Consider the following 16479-nt stretch of genomic DNA (forward strand, 5'->3'; position numbering starts at 1 on the left):
TAACCAACTTGGCAAAACAAAATCTCATCAAGGAAAAATACAGGTCAGTATGGTGTAAAACAGAGGTGAGAGGTGACAACAAACAAAACAAAAATTCCAAAACAAAGCCAACCCCCCTGTCTGCTTTTCACGTCAAAATGCTATTTTAAAATAACTCCAGCTTTTTTTGGTTCATGAAAGATGAAACTGACCCTTACATATACAGTGACAGCTCTGAACAGTGATGAGAAATGATGTACGGTTGATATTTAATAGTAATTCATTTTCACAAGGTATGCAGCCTACAGCTTTCCCGTCTTAAAAATGAATTGGCAGATGCTGGCACTTCATTAAGCATTAACCCAATGGAATTCACATTCTGTGGTACAGGTGTGTATTAAAGACAGGAAGGTGACCGAGACAGGAGCTGCATTTCAAGTACAATGCAAAGTGAACAAGTTGTTCTTGCCTTTGTCATTATGTAATTTATTTTGGATGATTCAGTGTTTAGTATTGTTCAAACCAAGCCCAAAGCACTATCATGTTTTTGTTTGTAAATCAACTTATGCTACACTCCAACAGTTATATCACAGAGTGGAAAGATCTGATTTTGAAACTGGACATTCCTTTTCATTATTCACCCCAGCTCTCAAATGGCAAACCGAACGACTCAGCGTAGCGTCAACATTTTGGCAATACTGCTCTTGAGGACAGTTCTAACTCTGCTAAGAGAGAACTGATTTTAGCTTTTGGTATTAAAATTTGGTTTAGTCTAAAGACCTAAATCTCCAGAGATAACACTACAAAATTGTTTCAGAAAGATGAACCACCTCTTCTATCAAGCCAGGCATTAGAAGAGAAGGAAAAGGACTTGCTCTACTGTGTTTCTTATTCCTTAGCAAAATAATGAAGAATGAATGTGTATTTTATTTCATGGTTTTAGTACAGGATGCAAGAGAATCCTGGAATGACATTGCAGGCATATAAAAATAAGTAAGGTTTTAATGTTGTTTTGTGATACTTATGCATGTGGAGCTATACACATGACTTTCCACTTTCCTCCACCAAATAGACAGCAAAACACTATCTTGTGACAGGTAACACTAAAAAGTAAGAAACTCACATTCTCATGAGTTTAGTCTCTAGACTGTAGTGAGTTGCACATTAACTGTCATCTACAGGAAATTCTACTTGGCTCTAATAGTTTAAATTCTCTTATCTTCTGCAAAAAAACAAAGGTCATCAACTTAAACTATATCATGTTTAGATGCTCCTGAATACCAATGATCATTCTGTACTAATTCAATCTTAGTCATCACAGAGATGAAAACGTTTAAGACCATATTAATCTGGAGCTCAATGAACATACCTGAGAAATTCCTGGTAGCCAGCATAGTTGTCAGAATGGCCCCCTGTGTACATAGACGTTTTCTCAAATTAGCATCACACTTGTGTCTAATTCTGAATATCAACACCAGACAACAAAAAGGAAAACACATGCCTAAATCACAGCAATTACTGAATGACCCCTGAAAGAATGGGTTGTCTGGGCATTGCCAGAAGTGCATAAATTGTAATTCAATCTTAATTACACACCTATCAGAAATCCTCACAGTCTCAAACATTTACCAGTTGTGAGTACATAGCACAGACCATGAGTATTCAAAGGCACAGCAGTTGCCAGCAAAATACTCAGCTGAATGGGAAGCAGATGATTTGTGATGTGCTAATTTGGAAATTTCACACCTATAAAGTTATCCTTTCCGGTTAGGAGAAAACAAAGGGGAAGTTAAAACAATAACCTTAAGGATTTTCCTGCAATGAAATATTTTGGTGTGTATAAATGCAGATGATTTTTATTATTTTGAATCTAACAAAGTTCTGTTATGTTCTACTCACTCTCATGAAAAGTTTAAGATCCTCATGCCAAAAGCTGATCACTTATCAAAGAGGTCACTTAAGCATAATGGTCTAGAAAGCTTTGGCTTCTGAACCATTTGTTTTACACATGACCTTAAGCCAGCATTCTTTCATCTTTCCAAAAGTGGCTACTTCTCCCTGCAGAAGTTTTCATTCTTACCTTTAGTTTTCTTCTTGCATTGAATTTCTTCAAGCAATCTACAGTCTCTTGTCTGTGCATCATAGAGGCAACAGTAGAACGTTGCTAAGAGAAGAAGAAAAGAATTATTTAAGCACACCCAGGAGACACTTCACATTTTATTTAGTCTGTAATGTACATACTACAACTCACATGGTCCAAAACTCAGGCCTTTAATTTCTACCCTATCTGGCTATATCTTTGTGTAGTTTTCTGCACACTTAGGAAATTTCCAAATCAACAAAGCCAAGGTCTCATTGTACTCAGCCTCTTCCATGTGTAATGGCCTCTTGAAACAGGGAAAAATCAAAGTACAGAATGCACCAAGAATTGGAAAGTAGTCCTGGATCCATGAAGAGTTAGGCAGCCTCTACTACCTGCAAATTGTTTTGAAAAGTCCCTTTGTTTCCTGCTTTTACATTTCATGCTCTCATGATGCTTATTGGGAAATGGCAATATAAAACATTATCTAACTCTAAAGTTACTTTCTTGCACAATTTTTTTCATCTGAGAATTTAAACGAATGCTCTGATTTTGGCAGTGAATGTCTGCACCACAAAGTCAAGGCAAGGGAGTTAATTTCTGCAAAAATCTGACCTCAGGCTGAGACTTCACTATATGGCATTACTGACTGCAGCTGTGTAATTATCCTAGAGTCACAGAGTCACAGAATGATTTAGGTTGGAGAGGACCCTCAAGACCATGCAGTTCCAATCCCCCTGCCATGCACAGGGACATCTTCCACTAGACGATGTTGCTGAGGGCCACATCCAACCTGGCCTTGAACATCTCCAGGGAGAAGGCATTCACAATCTCCTTTGGCAACCTGCTCCAGTGTCTCACCACCCTCACTGTAAAGAATTTCTTCCTAATCTCCAGTTTGAACCTGCCCTCCTCAAGCATCAATCCATTCCCTCTTGTCCTATCACTATAAGCACTCGTAAAAAGTCCCTCTCCAACTTTCTTCTAAGCCCTCTTCAGGTACTGGAAAGCCTCTAGTTACACAGCTGCAGGAGTAAAGACAAAAATTATCCTCTGAACACCTTCACTGAAGTAAGCTATAAGCTGAGGTGTTTGCCAAATGATCATGGTAAACCTGTGGCAATTACTTACACAGATCCATGGGTGCTTTAGCGCTTCCGATGCTGTGATACGTTTTGCTGGGTTGATGGTAAGCATTTTATTGATAAGGTCTTTTGCTTCAGGGGTCACTGTATCCCATTCTGGAGAGGGAAACTTGAGAACAAAATTAAAGGTTGTGTATGTGTTACCTCATACAATCCTTACACAATTTTACCTATTTCTGTAACATTAGCTGCTAGCAGGACTAAGCAGTTTTAAGGAGAAAAAACATTTGCATTAGAAAGGTTTGAATTACTTGGTTCTGTAAATGGTGTTTTTCTCCCTTACTAGTCTGAACTTTTATTTATTCGGTTTGAATGCACAGCATTTCTGTATTTGCAACAGCATGATGCAAACTGAAATTGACAGCAGGAAACAACAATGGCAGACAGAATAACGAATCCTAGTCATCTGAGAAGCAGAAGGTCATGCGGCACTCAATACAGTCCTGGTTTCTCTTTTAATAAAGACAAAAATATTAAGCATTATTATTCAAACTTCTGTTTAGTGTCTTTCAACATAAACTTTAATGCTAACTGTATGGTTATGGGAGGTAAATCTGAATAGTTATGAATTTAACACCTCTGTCCTCAGCAAAATATTTGCATGTGCACTCTAATGTCTGTTCAAATGCTAATGGAATGAAAAGAACAGACCTCAACCTTGAGGCTTTTCTGTTTCCCGCTATTACAATATTAATTCTTGGGCAGTGTATTATCTAGGCACAGCACATCACAAGTGTGTACCATAATTCAGTCTCTGCATTTCTTCATTTCTTTCCCTCTTGGCTGAAATAACAATTCCCCACTGTCACCTGGATGACTTGTTACTTGTTCAGAAGGCAGAAGATTTAGAAATCCCTAAGTTTATTTTCACTAAAAGGTCATAGCATAACAACCCCCATTTCAGTCTGTCACTGGTTCATTTGTTACTTGTTCAGTAGGAAGATGACTTAAAAGTCCCTAAGTATTCTCACTAAAAGGCTGTAGCATAACAACTCCCATTTCAGTCATCATCATCTTGGCTGAAGACTGGATTCAAATCAGAGCTTGAAAATTACAAGGTTCCATCTTTTCCTCTTGATCATTCACAAATTAGATCTGAGGACTAACAGCCTTCTGTCTAACATAAATGTATGATGTTGCAAAACACATTATGCCACCACATCATCAGCTCTTTCTTACCAACAGCTTGAATACACACAGCTAATGAAACCATTCCTTTTGTAAACCTCTAGAGGAGCCTGTGTTTCCCAAAGTGGGCAATACAACAGCACCTAGATGCATATTCAAGAAGCTTAAGCCTTCTTAAAGACAATTTAGAATAATTGATTGGTTGAAGTGATGAACCCCTGCAAGGCCTTGGGAACTGAGAGTTCTGAATGGGCTTGTCAGAACAACATAAGATTGTGTGATTTATACAAGGTCTGGACAATGAAAGCTTGGAGTCATGGGGAAATTAGATTTAAACTAGCACAGGATACTCCCATCCCAATAAGGTTCCTGTTACTGAAGCAACATTTACTATATGCAGTGGCTCATAAAAATAACCAAGAAGCAAAATAAAGAAATAATTCTGATTTCACTTTTCAGTCCAGAAAAATCCTATTAGGAGGTACAAGTGTAACTAACTGAATCTAAAGCATGGTACGTACATCATAAGCACCAGCCTTGATCTGCTGGTAAAGCCTGTGCTGGTCTTCATCCCAGAAAGGAGGATATCCCACCAGGAGGATATACAGAATGACACCTGGAGGGAATTCAAGGAACAAACCACAGAAATTCATTTCACACCTGACAACCACGTAAAACAAATGCCTCAATAGGATTATCCTAGTGATAAACAATACTGCCTACTGGTGCTGGAGAAAAGAGTCAATGCTGGGCTCACAAGAGAACCTCCCATGCAATAATGAGCATCAGACACATCATCAGATCAGGAACACTGAAAATGTCCTAGTTAGCTGGAGATGTAATTTTTAATGATCATGGGTGTTCTAGGAAAATGCTTCTTTTACCTGTTTTAGCATGGCTTGTACTGGTGTCCATGTTAAAACTGTCTTTTAATTAATTTCATGCAAAGAATAATGTTTTTAATACTTTGGGAAGGTGTGTTGTGTAAGCATGGCCAAGAATGCCATAGCAACAGACCTCCATAAATAATTTGAAAGCCAGCAAGCTGGTAGAGTAACAAAAAAATCTGATGACCTCTTCTAAAAGTGAATATTGCAATCTATTAAATATTTATTATCTGATGCAGAATAGAATGGATTCCAGACATCATCTCCCCCCAAAATACTTCATAGTGGACAGAAGGCTGTCTTTCAGAATAATTTCTTACCACATGCCCACATATCCACAGGCTTTCCATAAGGATCTTTTCGTAACACCTCTGGAGAAAGGTATCCTGGAGTGCCAGCAAAGCCTGCAAAAGGCAAGGCAACTGTTCTCAAAAGCTGTTCAGTGCATGATTTTCATCTCAGCCCACAGAACGTTATTGCCCAAGCCACTGACCACTAACTGCCTCATTTCAAACTTGTCTTTTTATGGCAGATCACCTGCAAGTAACAATAAAGAGGATGCTTATGCAGACCTGGCACATCCCTTTGTCCCACCATGCTTGGTAGAGTGGAGAGGACAGCAAAGCACCAGCTGGTTGTCCATCTACACCTGCACTCCAGCTTTAACACTGGTGTCAAATATCTGGTGACAGCGTAACAAGGGAAGGTTTACAGAAAGATTACAAGATAGCTGGTGGAATTTCTCTCATGACTGCTACAATACTATGAGTTGTAGCAAGACACCCAGTAGTGAGGGGCAAATAATTTGGCTAAGGGTCAAGCTCAAGAAAGTTAGGAGAGCAGAGAGAATGTGGGAAACTTCATCTGAGTGATCCCTTCGGAGATACAAATTGGAAGACAGAAAATTCAGACCATGCATGCCAAAGACTATAGTTGAGGGCTTTTTAAATCATTAGCCTAGTTCAGTCTACTTAAAATAGCCCCTAACTATAAAAATTAAGACTCTAAACATGACTTGCATGGGATTTCTGTGAGTCTATCAACTGTCAGCTGTGAGGACTGTTACCACACACTGAGCACTTCCATAAGCACTTATGATAAATTAGTTAACTAAAGAGAGGGGTGACTAAGCTACAGTATTGTAACTACAAGGAGCATTTAAGGAGCTCTATTCAGTCTTACAGAAGGGCAGGTTTCTGAGTAAACAAGCAGCAGGGCTGGAGCTAAGGAAAGTTTATGTATGGAGAGAGCTCTCACTTGGAAGAAAAAAAAAAAAGGAAAGTAAAAACACTGCTCACATTTTTCACACAGAATTGGAAACCCAATTCAGCCAATGCCAGGTGGTGGCAAAGCAAACATTAAGAAATGTTCAGGATTAGCTTTCAGAAGAGCACAACTGCCTAATTCTTAGTATGAAGACCACCAACCTAGGGCTCATCCTTCCTATAGTCTTTGCTGTTCATATTGCACACAGCTACTTCTAATCTTTCCACTGCAAAACTCATTTCTGTGAAGTCATTCCAGTTCTGGAAACCTCTTTATAAAAGCTTATAAAAAGCATCTCTGAAGTAATCTAGCCTTTAAAATTTATATGTTTTTCATTCTTTATTCATCACCAGCAGTGCTGCTTCCTCTTAGGAGAAATGCAAAATGCAGGTACAAATGCAGACCCTTCTTAGGATACCGTTAAGTGATAAAACCTTAATGACCAATGATGCTCTGTACCATTTCAGTCTGTCCTTTCAAGCCTCTTTGCCTAAAATAAACCACAGAATGGTTTGGGTTGGAAAGGACCTCCAAAGCTCATCTAGTCCAACCCCCCCTGCAGTCAGCAGGGACATCCTCCACTAGATCAGATTGCTCAGCGCATTGTCAAATCTCACCTTGAATATCGCCAGGGATGGGGCCTCAGCCCCCTCCCTGGGCAACATCATCCAGTGTTCCACCACCCTCATGGTACAGAACTTGCTCCTAACATTAAATCCAAATTTCCTCCTCTCTCTCCCTGGAGCCTTCTCTTCTCCAGGCTAAACAACCCCAGCTCCCTCAGTCTGTCCTTGGAGCAGAGGTGGTTCCACTCCTCTGATCATTTTTGTGGCCCTCCTCTGGACCTGCTGCATCAGGTCCACATCCTTACTGTGTTGAGAGCTCCAGAGCTGGACACAGCACTCCAGGTGAGGTCTCATTGGACCAGAGGGGCAGAATCACCTCTCTCCATCTTCTGGCCATGTTTCTTTTCATGCAGCCTAGGCTGCCATTTGCCTTCTGGGCCTGCAAGACTAAAATACATCTGCCTAAAATTTTCCCTAAAATAAATGCTTATTAACTCCTGAAAAATGAGAATTTGGTGGCTTCCCTGAAGGAGCACATGTCATTTCTGAGATAACACAGTGGATTCTACAACACTCATAGAGAGATGGCAATACTGCATGAAGGGTTCAGCTACAGAAACAGGCAGCCTTTGCCCTGTGCCTGGCAATCACTTTAGAGTGGCAGGAGGAAATGAAGGAACACATTCTGTATTTTCTGGGACCACAGCTGAAGTATTTTCATGAAAAATAAGCTTGGTTTTTGTGGTCTCCTGATATGACAGCTGTGAACTGTTAAGGAATACTATCATACAGGAAACACATCTAATGCTCTTTCAATGCTATGTTCTGAGTAGCTTTAAATAGAGAGGCTTCCCATCTCTTTTTGGCTGTAGTGCTCTAGTATTTGTGTTCATTTTGAAGGGGAGGTAAAGTTGTCTTGGCTTTTAAACACTTACCATAGGTCCATAAACACTACTATGCATCACTTGAAAAGAAAACCCTTTAAAGCATGTATCATAGAAAGGTTTGAGTTGGAAGGGACATTAAAGATCATCCAGTTCCGATGCCACTGCCATGGGCAGGGCCATCTTCCACTAGCCCAGGCTGCTTGAGGCCTCATCCAACCCGGCCATGAACACCTCCAGGGAGGGGGCATCCACGACCTCCCTAGGCAACCTGCTCCAATGTCTTACCATCCTCACTGTAAAAATGTCTTCCTAATCTCCAGTCTAAATCTCCCATTCTTAAGCATCAATCCATTCCCTCTCATCCTATCACTACAAGCCCTTGTAAGAAGTCCCTCCCTAGCTTTCTTGTAGGCCCCCTTTGGGCACTGGAAGGCTGAAGGCTAACTTTATCTCTTGATGAAGACACTGAATGGGCTTAAGCAGAAATAACTGGCATGGTTTTAGTCCATAGGTGTTCAAAGTAGCAAACACAGAAGAGCACAGTCATGATTCTGGTGAAGAATCAAAACCATACTGCAATTTCAAATTATTTATCAAGTAATTCTGTGTCTGGTCAGAGGGCTCCCAATACAAGGGTGTACTTTTCAGAAAAATATTGCTAATACCAGTAATTCCTTTAACTAAAACAACTCCCAAAGCTGGAAACAGTGTCTGTACAGGGTCTAGAAAAGCCTGAATCACCTTGTACTCTTATCATTGTGTGATTTAAGTAGCCAGAGACCCAAGACGAGTGCCATGCTTTGCAGAGTTCAGTGGTGCATGGCTACAGGAGATAGCACATTACTCAGCACAAATAGATTACAGTCTCCAAACCTCTCATGCTGAGATTACATATATGCTTAACTTCAGAAGCGGTGAGTCAGACCTGGATTGAAGAGTAACTATAATCCCACAGCCTACACTTGAACTAATGCAGAGGGATGGACCTTAAACACAGCAGAAGAGATTACTGCTCTAAGACCTCCCTATGCTTTCATCACATCACTGCTAGACTTTACAGCCTTTTCAGCACTGCTGATGCAAGGATTCCAAAACAAAATGGCAGAATAAACCATGTTAATTTGAACAGTTTAAGTTGTACATCTTTGCTAAAATACCTCCCATGAACAACAATTCAAATGACTAGACTCCTGAGAAGATATGGAGAAGGTGGCAGCAAGGGGCAAGAGAAAGCAGTTGAGAATATGGATATGGCAGCAGCCTTCTCCTCCTGCAGAGCTGGATCTGGAAAGCTAACTGTACAGAACCTAAATGTAATGCAACTAGCAAACTAATCCAGGGAAGCTACTCAAATGACTTAAAAGGTACATATTTTAGTCCTAGCTGAAGGGCTAGACAATTTAAAATGGACTAAATGCAGCCAGCAGTTAACAGCAATTCTGCCACCTACTCCAGCTTGGGGCAATGAGTCACCTACCTAGGTGAGTCGGCGGAGCCTGTGTGTGACACTTCCCCTGCTAGCAGGGTGGGGTGTTCCAGCTCAGCCCTGGAATGCTTTCTATGAACAGGCAAGGAACAGGTTTGTTTTGACAAACCAGGAAAGCATTCTGTTGTCTCCAAACACACAGAGTTCTAGCCAGTTTCCTGCTGAGGCAGAGCCATGGTTTGAGCAGAAAGCAATCATCCCACCAGAGGACTACACCCAAAAAACCAAACAACAACAACAACAAAAAACAAACCCATACTGATGCAGAGCTATAATTAGAAGCAGAGCCATGAGTCACTTAAGTGCTGCAGAATCCAGTGGAAAGCAGAAAAATCTTCAGGAAGGAAGCAAGTTAAAGTTCTTTTGAGCACATGAGAGTTCATGTTTTGCTTTGTTAAAGTGGGTGGTGTTAAAAAAGATGAGGGAAGGCACTCAGACCATTACTGAAAGGTTCTGCAGAGGAAGCTCCAAAGAGGGTACAGAACCCACTTGTCTTATTGAATGCCACAAAGGGAAAAAGACCTGCATTAGACTTTCTGTTTTGCTGCCAGGCTACCTCTTCCTTACACATACACTTTGAAGACATTCTGTTCAATTTCCTGTCTACCAAGTTCATCCTGGCAGTCCTCCTGATGGTATGAGTCTAAACCAAGTACTTCACAAAAATTAAATTACCAAAACCTGAAGTGCAGGATTTTACTGCGACCTCCAGTGCATCACCTGCAGGTACACAGATGTATCATCCAGAGAAAACAACACTGCAGTTAAGTTCATTCTGCTGATTTTTATCTTGAGATGCTTCCTGTTTCCCTGATGCTTTTGTCATTGTAACAAATCACTTGTGTTTTGTATTCCTTTTGTACTGGTCTGTTTGTTAATGTGCAGAAGCAATCTCCTCTGTCTTTGGTAGATTACTGAAATCCATTTATACAAAGGCTGGGATTTAAAACAACAGGCTAGCTTATAAAGCTACCAACATATGTCCAATGCCTGTGCACCCACATTGACTTAGATCCTACAGTTCAGATACTCCACCTCTCAACCCACTGCCTGTGCAAAATTCTTTCTGTTTATATTCTAAGTTCACAATTTCTTCAGTTTTTAACTGCACTTTCTAGCTGCTCTGTGTGAGAATAGGCAGCTGTACTATTTTCCTCCTGGGATTTACAGCAAATTTTGGCCCGTGTTTCACATCTCTTCAGAGTGGGTAGTATGTGACATTAACACATCACATTTCATAGTAGTATCATAGCATGAGTCAGGGTTCAAAGGGACCAAAAGGATCATCTAGTTCCAACCCCCCTGCCACAGGCAGGGACACCCCACGCTAGATCAGGCTGCCCAGAGCCTCATCCAGCCTGGTCTTAAACACCTCCAGGGATGGTGCCCCAACCACCTCCCTGGACAACCCATTTGTACATGTCCAAAAAAAACACCAGTATTAAATCTCTCACACCATTTTCCTCTGGGCATCTGTTAAGTGTAACAAACAATTTGCAATTAGCCTTTTGGTTTTTTTTTTAATTAACAACAAAGGAATAGTTGAATGGAACTGGAGAGAAGTGCATAATATTTAACATGCTATCCCCTATCCTCATACCCTGAATATATAAGACAGTGTTTGCAAGCTGTGGATAGAAAACCCTTCTCAAGGCTATTCTGCTTGTTCTCAATGATCTACTACATGAGTTCCTTATATATTAATAATTGTACATTTTTAATGAGCCAGCTCATTTTGACCTCAGTTTTACTTGCAGATGTGAGAGGGCAATCACTTCTGTGTCAGCAATATAAGCAGCTGGGACAAGTAAGTTGTACTGTCACACACACATCTGGGTACAGATGACCATCTACAGTCTCTAGTAGTCAGGCCCCCTGCTTTTAAAATGTTTGTTCTAGTCACATTCCAAAGTGCTTCAGAATAAAATTTTCTGATAATTTCAACTGACAAAGAACTACTCAGATAGAATGTTTTGACAACTGGGCAGGTACACTCAGCACTATTAACCTACAGCCTCACTCCTCAGTCACCCAAGCACCTAACTGGAAACCACCCATCTCCCTTCCAGGCCCTATACATTTGCTTCCTGCAGATATGCAAGGGAAAGTGGGGGAGTAGGTGCTTGTGTGGAACTAAGTTAAACTTAGAAGCTGACAAAAGCTAGGACAAGCCAGTAACAAGGAAACTGAAGTTTCAGGGACAAGAAATGTCAATAGCACTTCAGACTACATGCAAAAGGGACACTTGTAAAGCTGTATGTACTAGAAGCATGAATTAAACCCCCTCTCTGTCAGCTCTGCTTCGTACCAGCACTGCTGTGCTGGCAAAATCCCCAGTATGAACACAGTTGTGGCAGCAGAAGAGACCTTTGCTAATTCATTTGGTAAGGTGATTTATCTTTGCTAGTGAAAAAGGAGGCTGAGGCAGAGCCATTTGTCTAAATGAGTTCTGAGATCTCAAAATACAGAATAAAGAATTAACCAGGGTGGAAAAGACCTTCGAGATCGAGTCAAACCTATCACCCAACACCATCTCATCAACTGCACCAAAATGAAGCCACTGGTCACTCTTGAAGTGTTGGGGATTTTTTTGTTTGGGTTTTTTTGTTATTGGACAGGGGGGTTTGTTGGTTGTGGGTTTTTTCTTTTAATTTGGTTGTTTCTGATTGTGGTTTTTGGTTAGTTTAGGGTTTTTTGATTGATGGGTTTTGTCTGGGTTTTATTTTCATATATATATATATTTTAATAAGGTGTGGTGCCAAGATCTGTTTAATTCAGTGAGAAGCACAGGTAACATTCCTTCTGGAGAAAAAGGCCTGAAGCACAGTCAGCTGTGGAGACTGAGCTATGAACAAAACACCCCTTAAAGCTACAAGCCAAGGTGGTCACACAGCTGCATGTGCCAGGCTGGGGTGAGAGCTGGCCGGTTTGGGAGGCTTAACAGCTACGCTGAGGAAATGGTGAGAAGAAAAAATATTTACTTACCAAACCAAGCCTGTTGTTCTCCTTGGACTTCTATAGCCAATCCAAAGTCCGCCAGTTTTACTGCTGCTCCCTTGGATTTGCTAGCTAAAAGTAAGTTCTCAGGCTTTATTCAGAGAGAGAAAAAAATGGAGACGAAAAGGTAAATAAAGACATTTTAGACAGGTTTTCACTTTTTTCTTTTATGTTATGGTAGTCTGAAAAAGAGAAAAATACTTAAGAGAAGCAAGAAAGAAAATATCCATGTGTGTTCTCAATTAAACTGCAAAAATTGCACTTTCCATGCCTAATAGGAAGAACCACCATGCCTGTAAACAGCCTTGATGATCCCATGACAGCAAGCCTACAGACAGGGTGCAGATCTGCTAGAGGAGGAGGTTGGCCACAATGGTCATACGGAACTGTGACACCTCTTTGCATGACAGGACAGGGAGTCCTGTGAGCTCACTACTGGAAAACTGCTGCACACCCCACCCCCCAAAAAAACCCCCAACTTGTATTCTTTAGTTATTAGTCTAACACACAGCTTGCAGGATCAAGTATCTTGAACTGTCAAACACAAATATGTTTTGCATGACAGCTTAACAATAACAGGCATTACTGTATTTGTGTTCAGAGGGCAGGTGTGTTTACATTGCAAATCTTTCAGCACAAGCAGCATGCCCACATTTGTGCTTGCAGAGAACCTATCACAAATAATGCAAGCTTGCAAAAGTTCTCATTTTGCTGGTTTTTAGGATGTGTTGGTCACCTCTGAAATCAAATGCTCCAGCACACTCACAGGATCAGAAGTAAAGGATATGAAGGTAACAATGATGTTCAATCTACTGTTCATGACGGATCCTTTTACCTTCATTTAGCAAATTCTCCAAAGTTAATTCTTTGAACCTTTAAAAAGACCTCAATGTACAAAATAGTACAAAACTCAGCATATTATTTCAGAGAACTGTGACCTCTGCAGTATTTTGTGGCCATTTCTTGCCTTTTTATCTCCATTGTTTTTAAACCAGGTTTTTACATAACAACAAGCCCTCACTTTCAAGGGTATTGCTGCGGCACTTCCAGAAGCAATTTTTGTAGTGATATATCACTGTATCCAGTCTGGCACTGGGGACCCAGTGCTGCAAACTCTTCAGTGTGCATTTCGTTTTAATCCCAGCAACAATCATAGAGGCTTTCAGGGGACTATTTAGGTGATTACAGTTAAGCACATGCAGGTACTGAGCTTGGAAACAATTAAGATCATAAGCTTCTTTCAGCAAAGGCTATCTTTAATACATCTGTCAAGTATCCAGCGAAACATGCTTGAGCCTAATTAAGACCTCAACTGCTGTGATACTTCTATTAATTAACACCACTGGCCTTGATCAATTCTTCAGTCTAGAGGTGTTCTTTCCCCTCTCACCAAACTACAAAGCAATGCTTTCTCAGCAGCGTACAAACCCCACTCTCTCACTCATCCTTTTCCTACTCTGTCACAGAAAAGACAGTATTCAAAACCTCTCATCAACAGTTACTTGATGAATCTTCTGTTTCCACATTTGAAAAACTGAGTTTAAGGTCTCTCAGAATAAAACATCATCTTTATAGTCACTTAAATTACCAGTAACCACTTCAACTACATTACATCAAGCACTGGCTGAATACTGAGGACTCTTCACATTCAGCAACACTGCTTTAAGCAATGCCACACTGTCATTTAACTACACCACTTTCAACATCCAGTCGCAGAGCTCCGGAAGGTCTCCTGTGGGATTGAGAGAAGTTCACAGTAATGACTTCCTGGAATGCACTTCTTACATAAACCTCTTACAGCAACGGATGATCCTATTTGGTTGTGACCTTCAGCAAGCCAAAAGCAGCACAAGGCCTCACCCTCCTGGTAGGAACACAAGCACTAACCCACCAAGCACAAACCATTCAAAACCAGCAAGATGGTGTTTACTGCTGCTGGGGTTCCACAGATTTGCTGTTGTGGTATTTGGGTTTTTTCCCCTTGGGATTTTTTTTTTCCAAATTCCATTGTGTGTCTTGTCTTTGCTTTGCAGGACCTCCACTGTCATCGGTGAGTGTGTTCCACTGGACACTGAAACATTTCCTGACCCAGTCCTATGCCAAAGACAACAGCCTTTTGGGCAGTGCTGTGTGGGACTGTGTGCTCAAACAGCAGGCAGCTGTCACTGCAGGGCGATGACAGGCACACTGAGTAATCATCCTGCATTAACTCAGAATGACTGCAATTACCTGGAAAACATTAACAGCCTAGTGTGGGCCACTCAGGACTCCTGCTCTAGACTCAATAGTGTCACCTTGTGTTGCCAGTAGACTAGATGCAGCCAAGCATGGAGAATGGCAGTTAACTACTACAATTACCTACAGCTAAATTAATGTGATTTGTACCTCAGTTTTCCAAAGGTCTTTGAGTTCTTAGAGACTGAGTACTCATGCCTCTGTGTATTTTTCCTTGAATGTAACCAGAGCATCTGCTTTTGGGAGGGAATACAAGAGGGTAGTAATCATGGGGTTGCAGAAAAGGAGCAATGTTGCTGCCTGTCAAGAACTGGGATTCCTACATGGAAATTCACCTTTACTATCCATCAAAGACAGACTGCCACTAACCAGCTAATCTGTTCTGGATCTAGGATCCACCACCATTCTGATTTATGCCATAGATTACAAGCAGAAGAGCTACAAGCCCTTCCACAGGTCCTAAGAGGCTGCAAAAGCTCCTCTCTGCTTGCTACTAAATTAAGCTAAAATGAAAGTTCAATACAATTAAGTTGTCCAAAATCTCTTCTCATTGCCCTCCCTACCCTCAAACATGCCATTAAATTGTGGTCTGAATTATCAGGAAAATAAAAAAGCATTGAGTTTTGTTGCTGAAGGATCCATGCCAGGACATAACTGTGTTCTACATGTCTTGCAGTTCTTGTCCTGGACAGTGACATCTTCTTTTTGGTAGAGAGGGTTCTGCCTGGATGTCACCAATTCTTTCATTTCACTCCTTGTTTTTTTCCCTTCTGCCACAAAGTAGTAACCGAAGCAGGATGGTACCTTACAGCTTGGCAGGATCATTTTTTCTCACACCATTTTCCCAATTCACCTGGGATCTGCCAGAATAAGAAGTCCACAGATGGTTTGGAGCAGGGAACAGCTGGATTTAATGTACTACTTAAAAAAGAGTTGTTCTGTGTGACTATGAAAAGTCCTAGAAAGCGCTGTGTGTTCTGTCAGCCTGTATGGCTTACAGTCCTTCCTTAACTCCTGCTCATGCTAGCCCTGAAGACAGGAATTGCTGGAGCAGCTGGACAAAACATCCTTTGATTTAAACCTGTCCCATGTTTTCTGGCTGTCATGCAAGATTTATGGACTGGACAGAGACTCGTCAGTCTCCTGGCGGACAGCCGTGACACAGGAAAATCCAGAAGCACGAAACGGGGAGAGAATTTTGCCCATGTGGCTTTGAAATCCATCACGCTCTCAGCTTTCCGAGCATGATCCTTTACATTCCTACAGGACAACCACAGAGACTTTATAAATTCAGTGACTGTAACAGTTGTTTATTTGGGAGCAAAGCATGGCAAGAAAGATGACGGCATTCTGATTCCGATGTTATTACTAATGATAACCACCAGAAACCTCCTGTCCTGGGAGGAAATTCCTGTTCCCCGTAACTCATTCAGAAAGGAAAACAAAAGACCAAGAAGCTGTGCCAGAAGGAACTGGTGTGTTCCACTGCCTCTGTAAGGGATCTGGCATTTCAGACAGTGCACTTCCATTTGCTTCCAAAATAAACAATCTTCTGCTTCAGGATCTTGAAGCCCAAGCGCCCAAATTAAGTCCTCTCACTTATTCACAAGGCTAGTTTCCTACCAGCTTGGAGATAGACTTGTCTCTCTGAGCTTCCCAGTAAAAGGAAATGATCTTTACTTGTTTCTGTCCGCATCAACAGACTTTCATTGCAGAGAGCACTTCTGCAGCAGCCATCTCCAGCTATGGGGATATGTAGGTGGTTAAGAAAGAGAGTTACAACAGTTTTCATTCTGAAGCTTCTATCCCAATGCTAATGACTG

At 41.1% G+C, this 16479-nt stretch overlaps 1 protein-coding gene across 19 annotated transcripts in view; it reads right to left on the reverse strand.

Moving 5' to 3' along the window:
* Nucleotides 1-16479, reverse strand: part of CAMK2D (calcium/calmodulin dependent protein kinase II delta) — a 130655-nt gene that overhangs the window by 31126 nt on the left and 83050 nt on the right. For all 19 annotated transcript variants that reach the window (XM_068153895.1, XM_068153893.1, XM_068153898.1 and 16 more), the window contains exons 7-12: nt 12410-12512; nt 5540-5623; nt 4854-4948; nt 3191-3313; nt 2060-2143; nt 1349-1391 (exon numbers count right to left, since the gene is read on the reverse strand). In XM_068153895.1, coding sequence (XP_068009996.1) covers nt 1349-1391; nt 2060-2143; nt 3191-3313; nt 4854-4948; nt 5540-5623; nt 12410-12512 — 532 coding nt within the window. The remainder of the gene's footprint in view (nt 1-1348; nt 1392-2059; nt 2144-3190; nt 3314-4853; nt 4949-5539; nt 5624-12409; nt 12513-16479) is intronic.

This window comes from Melanerpes formicivorus, unplaced genomic scaffold (assembly GCF_026170545.1).
Source record: "Melanerpes formicivorus ecotype bairdi unplaced genomic scaffold, bMelFor1.0.p_v2 SCAF_27, whole genome shotgun sequence".
In the NCBI taxonomy this organism is placed as follows: domain Eukaryota; kingdom Metazoa; phylum Chordata; class Aves; order Piciformes; family Picidae; genus Melanerpes; species Melanerpes formicivorus.